Genomic DNA, 14,762 nt, shown 5'->3' with positions numbered 1-14,762 from the left:
ATAAACACAAAACATAATACAACACATCATAAAGACATAATACAACGCATCATTAAGATTGACCACAATACTGCAAGATAGTAGTTTAAAGTTTTTCTTTTGTTTAAAAATGTGTATCTCAATATCCGTTTTTGCATGGTCGGTACTGTAAGAGATAATTTGTATTCACCGAAAGGTCAAGGTCGTTAAAATAGGTGGGTAATTTGATATCGAACAGTTGAAAGTAAATGTTTTGGATGATTGCCGTTTAACATAAGGTTAACCATTAATTTAATTAACTAAATGAAATATAAATACCCCTTAACGACATGTTTATTTACATAACAACTCAAATTTAGTTTAAACTTGTTGTCACACTGATTCTGTGACTGTGTTGGGTTGAAAATAAAACAACCCTCTCTACCGTGGACATAATATTCCAGCTCTCTTTTTAGCTTAGAAGTGTGTTATTATATAGAACGGTGCAGTTATGGCAGAAGACATTGAGATTGAAGACGACAGAGTTTTATTCATTGCTACTTATGTGATCAAAACTTTCAAATTTAGATCCGACAGATTTGAAAAGTTTTATGCATTGGAAGAAAATAAGAGAATCATCAATGAATTCTTTGAAAAGCCAACTGTAACATCACTCATCTTTATATATCCTGGTTCATCTCTTGTTGTTCAGTTAGAATTTCCAGCAAATCCAAAAGCAAAGTCTTGTTACTTTATACGAAGATATAAAGAACAAATAACCAAGGAGACAAACTTGAACAAAGCTTTAATTTATGGGGATTTATCATACTCGCCCCTTGAACAGCTTTCAGGACTAGTAAATGAGGTACATACTGTATATTTTTGGTGATTATGGTGATGGTGTCATTAATTTGGTGTGGGCAAATATTATTGAATAAATGAAATAGAAAAAAGAATTTCCTGCATGTATCATTGTACATGTGTATTAGTCAGTTTTACAAAGTTATAAAAAAATGATGAATTATGTCATACAAAAGTATAAAGTGTTATTTGGCCTGTCTCACAGCTGGGCTCTTTGGTTACCCCAAGGGTTTATGCAAGTTAAGCATGGTCGATATTGCAACGTAAATGGGTTTTCTTGTGTAAACGTATTTTTCATTCATAATCTGTCTCGTGACATTATACCCCGCTAGCTCAGCCGTTTACGTTACTGGTAGAGAGGGTTCGGCCTGTGCTTTCTCTCCAGGACTTCTGACAGCATACTGACAATACAACGAAACACTAAATTCAATAAATGACAGGTACAAGAAACCTAAAATATGACAGTGATGACGATTTGCCAAGCAATGTATTTGCTCATATAACAAATGACCAAAATTCATAAAACAGTTTCATATTTAATAGACAAAGACAATATAAATACATAAATATCGCGGTATCTCCATGTGAAAATATCAATTCAGAATTTCAATACATTTTCGAACTTCCCCTTTTTTTTTGAACAAACGATGCGGTGAAAAATACCCATTACAAGTTTACCAATTTAAAGAAGAGTTTGGCCTTAGTGCTATCTAATTGAATAAAATAATATGATACTAGAATTTTGAGGTGTCCGTTTTCTTAAAATATTGAGAGCTGTACACTAGTCGTCTTTAACTAAAATATTATCCAATCAACCAAGTTGTGACGTCAACCTTCCGAGACAAAAAAAATATACCCACTGGTTCCCACCGACTTTGTTAGACTAGATCATGAACCTCATTATTCTATGACTAGGGAACAAAAATCGATCCAGTAAAAAAAAACATCGCATTTCTCTATACCTGTTTAATTTTCAATCCAACCAGAGCAATGTCTGAAAACATTTTTCAATATCATTGACCAGTTCAAGATCCAAAACCTAAACATGCGATAATACAAAATTCTATTTCAGAGTAAGGCACGAACAATTCCGTAGATTGACGACCATTACTCCAAAATACCCCTCGGATTAACCATCTGTTTAAATATCGCTCTCGGATTAGCCATCTGTTTAAATATCGCTATCAAATTGAACTCCATCTCTTTATAAACCCGAAATCATAAAATCTCTAGCTAGTGTACAATTCCCTCTATTTATTCTGGAACGGAAACGTAATTTAATATTTTAGAACTGTTTGACTATAAGACCGAAAAAAAATATATCGAATGGATGAGAAGAAATAAATATTTAAGGGGGTAGACCTTGGTTCAGGGAGATAACTCTTTAAATCAGTCATGTGTTTGTAAAAGTCAAGTTTTGTCAATGAATTTTAAGCATTTACCTGAAACAGATTGGAAATAATCTATGTATCCAAGAAGCTTAGAACATATTTATGAAAATGGCTGACACAAACGTACTGATGATTTTAAGAGTTATTTCCCTTAACCTAAGTCTACCTCCTTAAGTCAAACATCAAAATACAAAATAAAATGAAATTTTAAAGTACAACTTACCAGTACGAAAATTTTCCCCAATCTAAAGAAATACTGCCCTGACTAGGTTTAAATATCCAAGTCTGGACATTGAGTTCAAGCACGAGATAAACGATCCCTGCGAAAAAGTGACCGGACAACTATAGTTATATATAGTATCTAAAAATAGAAAAAGGGGAATTTACGATGACCCACAAACGTTACAATACCCCCTACCATGCCTACCCAGAAAAACAAATCGTCAGCGATTTGACAACATAGTAAGACAATTTAAAGGACAAGACACGGTTGTCTTTAAACAGTTGAAAATGTGCATTGTATTGTATATAATTTAAAATATAAGTCTAAATGTTGATAAATGTCCAAGAAGGTCCAAACAGTGATGAAGGTCTAAATGGTGATGAAGGTCCAAATAGTGATGAAGGTACAAATGGTGACGAAGGTCCAAATAGTGATGAAGGTCCAAATAATGATGAAGGTCTAAATAGTGATGAAGCTTCAAATGGTGACGAAGGTCCAAACATTTCCATTGTTAAAGGCAATTTCATCATAAACGTTCAACAGATATTTCCATGCGAATTAAGAATTGAATCCATATACGTCTTTAATATTCTTTTACTCCAACAATGCACAAACACTGAAAAATAATAACTGACAAGAAATAGAATCAAATCAAATATAAAAAAAAAATTAAAAAATCTTTACGTTTTTGGAGATACCGACAACCACATATATTAACATTTTACGTGCAAAGCACGGAGATTGGGGAAGGTAAAAATACTAAATTAACGCAATTTTGGATATGTAATCTGAAATGAACTAAGGCCAAGCAATTATTTTCGAGAAAATCAGTACCGATTACATGATTGTGCTACCAGAACAAAACAATCATAAAATTAAAAAGTATCCCCAATATAAAATATACTATAAATCAATATATCAAATGCAATGAAGTTAAATAAGTGTGTATGATGTGTGTACTAAACCCAACTTCAGAAGTTCAGTAAGCAAACTATTAAAGCATAAGAAAGATAACAATCACGTGCAAATGCTATTCTTTTATTTCAGAGTGCATTTTTTTTTTCACCCATGACTATATATATATCTATATGTAGACTGCCATACTGTGAATCTTAGTTCTTTCCCCAATCCTGCCCTGACTACAAATGTAGGTTTAAATATCCAAGTCTGGACATTGAGTTCAAGCACGAGATAAACGATCCCCGCGAAAAAGTGACCGGACAACTATAGTTATATATAGTATCTAAAAATAGAAAAAGGGGAATTTACGATGACCCACAAACGTTACAATATGTGTATATTTCCCTTCCTTCTAGGTCCCAAATCTGTGGCTATCCTTTGCTCTTTCTGCAGTGAGAGAGGGAAGAACATGAAGTAGAGGCTGACAGTAACCAACTGGGACCCTTCTGTCATGTATCTCTTTAGTCCAAATAATGATAACGTCTTGGAATGCTATTTTAATTTTTTGCTTTGAAGCCTTACTGCGAGGTTAAAGAAAAAAAATATTATAGCCTTTTAAGACGTCATAATTATTTGGACTAGTATTCCTTCAGTTCCAACAGTGCTGTGTCAGTACCTTAACAAGTAACAACAACAGATTGGGGAAACCCTTTAGTTCTACAGGGCAATTACACAACCGTTACAAAAAAAAGTATTAACTATTAAAACATTCTAATAGTCATTGTGATAACTGTGATGCTTAAACTTGGATATTCGATAACAGGTTGAGAGAAGACCACATTTAACCCTTGCAACTACTTTGGAGGGGTTAGAAGTGACTGGTTTCAAGGCAATCTTTACCCAGTCGGAAACCAGGTTGAAATAGAACAAAAGAATCGAAGCTCTCTATTAGAGAAGGCGATAAATGTTTACTGTATTGTTTACTATAGTGACAAATTTTTAAAAAGTTAATAGAAACAAACAAAACTGCAATTTTCTTCTCAATTACGAGGTGTTTTATTTTAAAAACACCATTTGCATAAGTTTTCAATTTATCTAGTACATAGTTAAGCAGAACAATTAGATATCAAGTCGACGACATGGGTATCTTTCAAGTTGGATGACAAAAATGCATAACCTCCGATTTTTTTGAAAAAATTACCACGGACGGAAAAGATATCAATCTATTAGTTCAGTAATTTTCGTGTCTGCCCTTCCATTATGTGACTGAAGAAAAAATTCCAAAAAATAGGTAACAATTGTATCGAAAAGAGAAAATCGAGTGCACCTTTTTATGTTAGGGCGTGTTTGAGTTGAGTATTTTGTCTTGATATCGTTCAAAGTAAGAATATTTCATACATCGTCTCGCTTCAGATTCTATCATTTTTATATATTAAAGCTACAGGTTGACTTTATAACACAAAAAATAACAGTACTAAAAGATGAAATATATGGGTCAAGTGAAATACCTATCTAATGAGTCACAAAAACAGGGAAGGTGTGTTCGAATAGCTATTTTTTTACTGAAAGTACTTGACGACAGTCTTACAAGTTGGATGATGAAAATGCATATCTTCGAAAAATTCTAATTTTTTTTGTGTGATAACTAGGGTTTATAGTCTTCAACCACTAAAAAAATATAGTCTGCCCTTCCACGAAATATTTAATTAGATTTTTTTTTAAATGTTTATGATTTTTCGAAAATTCCACCTAACAACCGATCAGACAATAGTTTTAAATTGAATCAATGCAGACAATATCATTAACTGATGCTCATTAGCTAGTTGATACATTTGTCTTTTAAAATATAACTGACATATAAGGATCGTATTGGTGCAATGTGGATAAATTTATCGGTTTCCAAGAGCAAAATTGGTAGCGCGTCATTGCTACAATGGCTTCCATTTTTACGATTGTGAAAATGAACTGGCGTAATGGGGAGATAATTTTGACGAAGTAGGATCCTGACTGTACCATATTAACTTAAGCAAGGTGATCATGAATAAATGTTTTTCCAGTCCAGTTTACCATCTCTGTTAATCCCTCTTTCAGCACCTATTTATTAATGTGCATGTATACATGTATTTGGTTTTGTCTTTTACCACTGATTATTTTTTTTTCATCCTGAAAATTGATTCACATATTTGCCACTGAATACAATGCAAATATTGTAAATCATTCAATTTATATTTGCCATGGATCATTTGGATTATACATGTATCTTTAAAACTAAAAAGGGATAAATTGATATTGCCAGGGTCATAAGGAAAATTGGACCAGGGGTCAAAATACTTTATATGGAAAACTGAACCTTGGTGAATTTTCCATATTAAGAAATTGTCCCCCACCCCCGATGGACAATTGCACCCCTGTATTTCCTGCAGATGAATATCAAATGTACAGTTTAAATAGATACATGTATGACCATTTGAAAATATGATTTTCCATGTCTGAGTACAACAATCAAACATATTTTCTAACGTGTTTTATTCCTACAAAGTTCTTATAGAAGCACTATTACTGCTGAAATAGCTATTGCATTATAGATAATCTGAGGTCTATAGGCATGATCATGATGATAGGAGAGGCGGTCAATTTTCCATGGCTGAATAAAAAGTAAAAAAAAAAAATTCTTACATGTTTTATTCATCATGTTCATACCAAATTCTTAATACATGTAATAATGAATTGCTACTACATGTACATATAACATGTATAACACTAACATTACTGGAAAAAAAAATGTAGCTGTGACAATTTGGAAATCAAAGGTCTAAAGAACTTTTAAGAAGGCGGTTTGTTTTTCCATGGTAGTGGGTTCTATTTTCCATGGTTGGGTAAAAATGTTTAAAAATATTTTTTCTGTCAGACATATAGAAAGAAGAAGGTCGTTTAATTTTGCATGGTTGTGGGTTCAAATTTAATAGGCTGGGTAAAAAACTTATTTTCTAACATGTTTTACACCTACCAAATACTAATTAAAGCATTATAACATGTATATCAGAGATGCAAACAGTTTTTTTTTCCTGTCAGACATTGGGGCCTACAGGGTACGAAGTTTTGCCAGACCCATCACATTTCTGCCAGACCTATATTTTCACTCAAAATAATCTATGTAAAAACTTTGTAATATGTCTATAAATAACAATGAAATGTAACTGTTTCCTGTTAAGGGGTTTCCCGAATTTTCCTGCTAAAAAGCACATGGCTTTCAACAATTGTAAACAAAGCATTCAATTTGTGATCATGGATTACAGCTTTAATTAATTGAATTTGGATATAGATATTCAACTTAAGGTACAGTCAGGCAATGTTTTTACTTTTTTCTGGATTAAAACTAATTTGAAAGAAAAGTTTAAAGAATAAAATATATTGTGAATATTCATTGACCCATAGATTTTTTGAACTCTGCTACAGAGGTTAAAGTTACGTCATTTTTCAAACCAATGGTGTGTATTCTCTGTTACAACTAAATAACTGCGTTTGTTATAAATATTTCAATAAATTAACGATGTCAAACATACGATTTCAAAACTGAAATTTATACTGCAAAAGGTTTTATTTTTATTTTTTAAGGAAGGATATTTGGAAGGTGTCAGGCTATAATAGTTATCATTAAAACAGTTTGAACTCCCGATTTCTATTATGTAATCGAAGCCTTGAATGTTGTTCTATCTAATCATGCAACGTGGTTGTAAATTCACAATTTTATAAACAAAATACTCTGCCAGGACCGACGGGGAATTAAGTTTTGGCTGACCCAAGCAGACTAAAATATTGACGGCCATCAGGTCCTGCACAGCAACGAGTTTTGCCGGACCTGCATAAATTCTGCCCCTTAGGTCTGACAGGTCCGACGATTTGTTGCATCTCTGTATATGGTCAGTTTATCTGTATTTGTATTTCGTATAAATTCGGACTATGCATGCTTTTTCAGTGGAAATTGTGACATCACAATTCAATCTTAATAGTATGAAATCCCATGTTGTGATGAGATGAGGATATAACTAAAGTTGTTGAATACATGTAGGTACATAATATAGCTGGAATAGCTGTGACAATTAAAAAATCAGACCTTTAGAGGGGGTTCAATTATCCATTGTCATGATGGTAGTGGGTTAAATTTTTCACGGCTGAGTAAATAGATTTAAAATATTTTACATCTACCAAATACTAACTAAAGCATTACAGCTTTATGGTCAGATCATATGTTTAAATTTTCCAACCCTACCATGAAAAATTTGACCTCTTAATACTAATACAATTACGCAGAACAACGTGCACTAGATGAAAACAAGAAACTTACTGGTTCCCTGATTTGTTTTCTTTTCATTTCAGGTACTGGTTCCTGTATTAGGTAATGAAAAGAATCATGGTACCTGGCCATATGTAGTTTCAACTGATATCAGTCAACATGTGAAGAACACTAAGAGTGCTGTATTTGTAGTTACTGGACAAGCCAAGGGGAAAACACTCCTTCCACTTCCTGTTGGAACTGAACGGGTGGTTGAAGATGCACCCACTGAAAGGTAGAGTTCAATTTATTTTTAAAAAAACTGTAAAACTTTAAAGACTATTCTGGAATCATAACTAGACTTTTACCAAATTAACACTAAAAATAGTTTACATTGTTTTCACAAGACAAAGAACATTTTTATAGAAATCAGAAGATGTGATATGAGTGCCAATGAAAGAACCCTCCATCCAAGACACAAGAATGTGAAAAAAGTAAACAATTATAGGTCAAAGTATGGCCTTCAACACAGAGGCTTGTCTCACACCGAAAACAGAAAGATATAAAGGGCCCCAAAAATTACTATTGTAAAACCATTCAAACAGGAAAATCAAACAGTTTAATATATATAAAAAATTTGTAAGGGTTTTGGGAACCCAGTGTCTAGCCTACTCTTTCTGTTTATCCCAAGCTCAACAAAAATGAGGAAACAAATCAATAAAATATTCCTGTTGATACTATCTTTTGATTGTAAGAAGCTTCTGTCCAAGTTTGGTAAAAATCCAGGATAGTTTATGTAATAAATGTTTAAAAAATTTAACTGCACACTGAATGTAATGTTAACTAGAAGAAAACAAAATTTCCTTCTAGATACTAGCTTTTGATCATAAACAAGCTTCTGTCCAAGTTTGGTACAAATCCAAAATAGTATAAGAAAGTTATTAAAATTTTAAAAACTTTAACCACAGAGTGAATGTATTGTTTCCTGGCAGAAAATCTAAGTCCATTTAAAAGTAAAATACAGAAAAATGGATTTTTGTTTTACCAAATTTACTTCTGGATACTATCTTATGATCAAAAACAATCTTCTGTCCAAGTTTGGTACCAACCCAGGATAGTTTAAGAAAGTTATTATGGTGACTTGAGGAATACCGGTATCACTCAGATTACAATTCTACCTTGACAGGTAAGTTTGTATTTAGCTTATAAAATACTTATATAGCCTTGAGAATTGAAAGGTCAGTTTATCCCATTCATACAATAGAAGTTTACCTATAAGGGTCAGAATGGGGTTTACAGAATAGAGAACACATGTAATAGCAACAAAAAATAGAGAATAGAGAAAATGAACAACAACATAAGGAATAGAGAATAATTTAATGCGGTTCAAAAGTATAAAGAATAACTGTGCAAAATAAAAAGGTAACTTAGGTAACTGTAATGCAATACTGATATAATAATGATCAATGTACAGAATTTATAAATAATCTTGTAACAGAAAGACTAAATAGTAAAATCATTTTCATGAGAATTTTACAGAATGAGAGTTATTTTTAAGGCTATTAAAAGAAAAATGCCCTAAAAATTTAAAGAATACAGATATTAAAAAAACCCATGCAGGTCCTCATATCATTTACATTGTCAAAATATAAGACATATCTAGTCAAACTAGTTTTAAACTAGACATCTAGTCAAACTGGTTTGGTATAACTGACTGTTTCTTGCCCTAGATGTCATTTTCACCGTGACCTTATGTGTTTGTGCTAAGAGTACATTGTACTGTCATATTTATTGATTTTCTGTTGGGACATGACCTACATTGTTAACATGCAAAACAGTGGCTTGAGATTTCAACTGATATTAGTCTATAATGATTTAATATTTGGAATGTTATATCCTGGTTGAATTTTTTTGGGGGACCAAGATGTTTTCTTCATTCTTGTTCACATTATGATTATTTTAACCTTCAATGCACATTTAAAGATATCAGAAGCGTCAGATTTGGTGTAAACAAAAAGCAAGACAGTGTAATATATAACCTGCAAGCATAGCCTATTTCTATAAAGTCAAGCAGAGTTTTTTTTATATCTGAAAAAAAAACTACCATGTAAAGAAATATGCAATTAAAAGGCAGAAATAACCCCAAAAATTCAACATTAACAGTTTTTTAACAATTAAATCAAGATGCACAAAGTTTTAAGTATTGGTCAGAATATAAGGTTCTTTTGTACTTTAACAATATCACAATAACAATAAAGTGACCTTAATTTTGGACAAGGTAAATGGCATGAAGCCAAATTTATCAACTTCTATCATATGAATGAGATAAACTGACCTTTCAATTCTCAAGGCTAAATAAGTATTTTATAGGCTAAATACAAACTTACCTGTCAAAGAAGAATTGTAATCTGAGTGATACCGGTGTTCCTCAAGTCACCATAAAATTTTAAAAACTTTAACCACAGAGTGAATGTAATATTTCCTGGCAGAAAAACTAAGTCCGTTTATAAGTAAAATACCGAAAAAATGGAATTTTATTTTTACAAAATTTACTTCTGGATACTATCTTTTGATCATAAACAAGCTTCTGTCCAAGTTTGGTAGAAATCCAGGATCATTTGAGAAAGTTATTCAAATTTCAAAAACTTTAACCACAGAGTGAATATTTGTGGACGCCGCCGACGACACTGACGACGACGGAATGTAGGATCGCTTAGTCTCGGTTTTTTCGACTAAAGTCGAAGGCTCGACAAAAACAAGAAACGAGAAACTCTTATCATTTTGCTTATGTACCATATCAAAAAATGACAACCACTGAACAACAGTCATGTATACAACATTTATTTTTTAGTAGTGAGAAGTTTGACAGGAACATAGTCCATGCCATTGAAACTGTGGTCATTGACTGGACCCATCAGATCAGGGAAGTTCTGAAGAAGGATTCAGCTCAGCCTTTGCTAGAAGGTCTAAACCCTACACCATTTGTGGAGATAGAGTTCTGGAAAAACAAGGCCACTAACTTGGAATGCATATATGAACAGGTGTTTTTGTGTTTTTCTATTTGAATGACAGCTTTATGTTGTATTTTCTCTAAGGGAACTTCAAACCACTAACCCAGAAAGCATATATATATATATATATATTAGGGATGTCAAAAGATCTGAAATTTAATACTCGGATACTCGGTCATGATACTCGAGTACTCGCGAGTACTCGGATGAACCTTAAACGTCTATTGAAAAGTTTAGATTTTAGTTGGGTTTTTGTTATCACCTTTCTTAAACATGTTAACGAAAGACAAACGTATTACAAACATAGCTTGCTCCTCTGGTTTTTGTTGCGTCAATTAAACAATGAATTAACGACCGCCGTTTTTACAATAACCTATCATAATAGCAATTTTTGTTTGTGTACGTGTTCAAGAACAAAATTCCGATTAAATCAAGAATATTTGCATGAAAAGTCCGACAATTTAAAGTAGACAATATATGTATCATTTGTTCCTGAGGAGTTGGTAATTGTTATAATACGACTAGTCCATAAATTTGTTAACATCAATATTAGACTTCAAATTACTTGTACCTGTACTTTTTCTGTGGTTTTTTTTTGCACTATCGTTGTCTGATTTTCTTTTTTTTTTTAACCATGACGTTGTCAATTATTTTCAACTTTTGGGTTTGAATGTCATTCTCGTATTTTCGCAGATATTTAAATTGTAAATTAAACAATTATAGTTAAGTTTCAAATAAGATTACATAAAAGTCTTGATTAACAAACAAAGGTAAGTTTTTACGGCTTGTGTCGGAAAGTGTTAATCCGTGTACAAACACCGTTCCGTGTACAAACACCCTTCCGTGTACAAACACCGTTAGAAATGTCTCTAATCAGTTGCGTAGGGTTTACCGCAGGTCACTTTGTTCTTGATTAGAAATATGATCTGGTCAACGATTTCAGACGAATCACTGTTTGCCTTTCTATTTTTGGTTACAAGTTATGCACATGAAAACATTCCCTCGTAAGGAAAGGACGTTGCTGGTACTACTAGTCATCTCAAGATAAAGTTAAACATAAATTATGTTTGTTGTTAATAGATCTTATTTAGTATTACGAAGGGGACAATTCAACAGAACTTAAGTTTGAAGAGAACTACATGTATCTGAAAATGTATAACAAACAAACAAGTATCCGAGTACTAAAACTGTACTCGAGTACTCGGCCTTCCGATCGAGTACCCGAGTACTCAGGTACTCGTTGCCATCCCTAATATATATCTATAATACTAAAATAACGAGGTCTAATTTGTCAGCCGTCATGGGGTAAAAACGACAAATCAAAGAATTCAACTTTATATATAGCTTATATAGGACAATGGTGTAGATTAAAAATTACAACACTCCAGACCCTTTTGTTTTCCACATAATTAATAATGCCAATAATTAACAAGTTCCGGGTCGAATCCGATACCGATACCAATTGTATAATATCTTATCTGTACGTTCCGCATCTGACAGGCGCACCAAAGTTTAACGGTGTATTTAGGATTTTTCTATATACACGGGTCATACTCACAGGTTTGACACTACTAAATTCAATCATTGTCAAATTGTTCCCTATTGTAGTATTTTAATCAGTAAGACTTTCTAAGATAACAATACGAATGCTAAAAATCTGGACTTAAAATAAGGCTTATAGGTGCAGTTTTTAATTTGTCAGCGGACATGACGTAAAACAGCGAATTAAAGAAGTCAACTTTATTTACAACTTTATTTACAACTAATATAGGACAATACTGTTGACTAAAAAATACTCCATTCCAGGACCTTTTGTTTCCAAATACGTAATTAATATTACCAATAATTGATAAATTCCAGGTCGACGGGTTCACACAGAAAGAGTTTGAAAGCAGAGAAAACTGTGTATCTTATAATCGGCATGACATTATTAGATAACAATACCAATACTAAAAACAGGCTAACGCATAGTTAAATACTTAAATTCAGTCACGGACCCGCGATATCACGGGTGTGTTCTAGTATATATATATACTAACACAAATTTGTAAAATTTAAAGATTTTTTTGGTTTATCATTTTGATTTTTAGGCACCTTCAACATGTTCAACGGAGGGCTATATCAGTCCTGACATGAAAAATTGTTGTTGGCTCTTATGCAGATACTATATCTTAACCTAAATAAATTAATGATCCTTTTTATATAAATCTTTGACTGTAATGTATAAGCTTTTTCAACTTAGGGTTACTATTTTTTTACAAATTTTATATACAGTCAGTTGTTTTATCTCTGGATTAATAGCCATTTAAAGAATTTGTTCAGGTGTGTGTTTATCAGTAAAATATTATATGTATGTATCATTCTAATGTACGTGTAAATAACACCAGAGTACTGTACAGTATGCAGAGAAAATTTTGTCATGAACAAACATCTAATTTTATTAAAAAAGTAAATTTGGTGTAACTGCATGATAAAACAAGCCCATTGAATATCCATGCAATCTTATACCTCCAATAGTTACCACACATTAATTATTGAAATAAAACTTTCCATTAAATGTTTATTAATTTTCTTTTGACAGTTGAGAGATCCAAAAGTGAGGAAGATGGCTGAACTTTTAGAAGTAGCACAGAGTAGTTACTTTCCTATATTTAAAGAGATCTTCAGAGATGTTGTTGCAGGTCTGTTATGGAATGGATGCACTATTTTCTGTTGAATACCAGTTTTCTTGGATTTTGTTGCTGAAGTAAACCACAAATTCAAATGTTCAAAGAAGTACCAGTTTTCTATAAACTTTGACAAAACCATGAAATCAAATACACATGATATACAAGAAAATAGAATTTGTCCTGAGTCTTTAGTATCTATGAAATAAATAAATCCACAGTTGAATATTAAAAACCTTGAAGTCTATTAAGTTAACTTATGTTGTAACATGTAAAGTACATAATGTATTGCTATTTTAATTTCAACATTTTAGTACTTAAAATTACAAAAAAGTGAGACATCTCACTGTTATAACAGTTTATTTTAAAACTTTATTATCTCTTTTACAGCTCTAGAAGAAACTCATGACATAAACATGTTCTTGAGACCGTTGAGACATCACTTTGAGGACTATGAACAGAAGGACTTTGATGAGAGTGGACCATTACTTCCTCCAATGATGCACACTGTTTGTCTGACATGGGTACATTCTACCTACTACAGGTCACCAGGGAGGATTATAGTCCTTCTACAGGAAATCTCTAATATGCTTATAAATCAGGTATTTAAGAAGACAAAATCAGGTATTTAAGGAGGCTCGCGGGTATAAGGTTTCAGAAAAAAATTAAACATTTATTTTTCATTACAAATTTTATTAATTACCTTTAGTTGTTGTTACTTTGTCATATGGTACAAAAATCATTCCAAAAAATCAATTCGTGTTGGCCCCAAGTGACTTTTAAAATGTAGATATCATTGAAAAAGCTCCAAATTATCTCCCTTTGGTGCAAAAATGCCATTTTTTGGCATTAAAATTGAAATATCTTTTTTAACTCATCAGTGACCTATATTTTTTATTGTTGTTTTCGATTAAGCTGTACATAAATTAAATAATTGTAAAATTTAAGCGATTTCTGTAATTTAGTTCTTTTTTTATTTCGATATTACCGCTATTTCTCCTATAAGTTCAACAGAAAAAAGGACATTAACAAAAATGTATGTTTCTTTCGAAGGCAGATTGTGAGCGTAAATGAACGGTGACCCCATTTTTTTATTTCATTTTTCTATTAGGTATAAGATAAAGTTCATTTATAGAAAAATATAGCGAAATCCTATATTAAATACAAAATTTGATTTAGACCCGCGAGCCCCCTTAAGAAGACAAATTTTTAATTTTTAAAGCATGGTAATGTAATGATATTTATCCTGCAATCAGCAAACTAATACTGAACAGATATATCATGTTGTGGAGGGGTATTTGCGAAAAATACCAGTCAAGGTACTGAAATTTCCAGAGCCTGCAAGGCGAGGGAAATTTGGTCCCAAGACTGGTATTTTTCGCAAATACCCCTCCATAACTTGATATATTTGTTTAATAACACCAAAAAGATATATATATGGATTGAAACTCTCTGTACATGTATTATGTTTATGCATAA

General features: G+C 32.2%; 1 protein-coding gene across 1 annotated transcript in view; it reads left to right on the top strand.

The window, feature by feature from the left end:
- The first annotated feature begins 200 nt into the window (after positions 1–200).
- The window catches only part of LOC139489741 (dynein beta chain, ciliary-like), a 72,277-nt gene continuing 57,715 nt past the window's right edge, over positions 201–14,762 (top strand). The window contains exons 1-5 of the mRNA XM_071276501.1: positions 201–823; positions 7,711–7,901; positions 10,458–10,647; positions 13,199–13,298; positions 13,674–13,885. Coding sequence (XP_071132602.1) covers positions 470–823; positions 7,711–7,901; positions 10,458–10,647; positions 13,199–13,298; positions 13,674–13,885 — 1,047 coding nt within the window. The 5' untranslated portion in view covers positions 201–469. The remainder of the gene's footprint in view (positions 824–7,710; positions 7,902–10,457; positions 10,648–13,198; positions 13,299–13,673; positions 13,886–14,762) is intronic.

This window comes from Mytilus edulis, chromosome 9, assembly GCF_963676685.1.
Source record: "Mytilus edulis chromosome 9, xbMytEdul2.2, whole genome shotgun sequence".
Lineage (NCBI taxonomy): Eukaryota > Metazoa > Mollusca > Bivalvia > Mytilida > Mytilidae > Mytilus > Mytilus edulis.
Note: the sequence above shows the minus strand (reverse complement) of the source record. Positions and strands in the feature narration are given on the sequence as shown.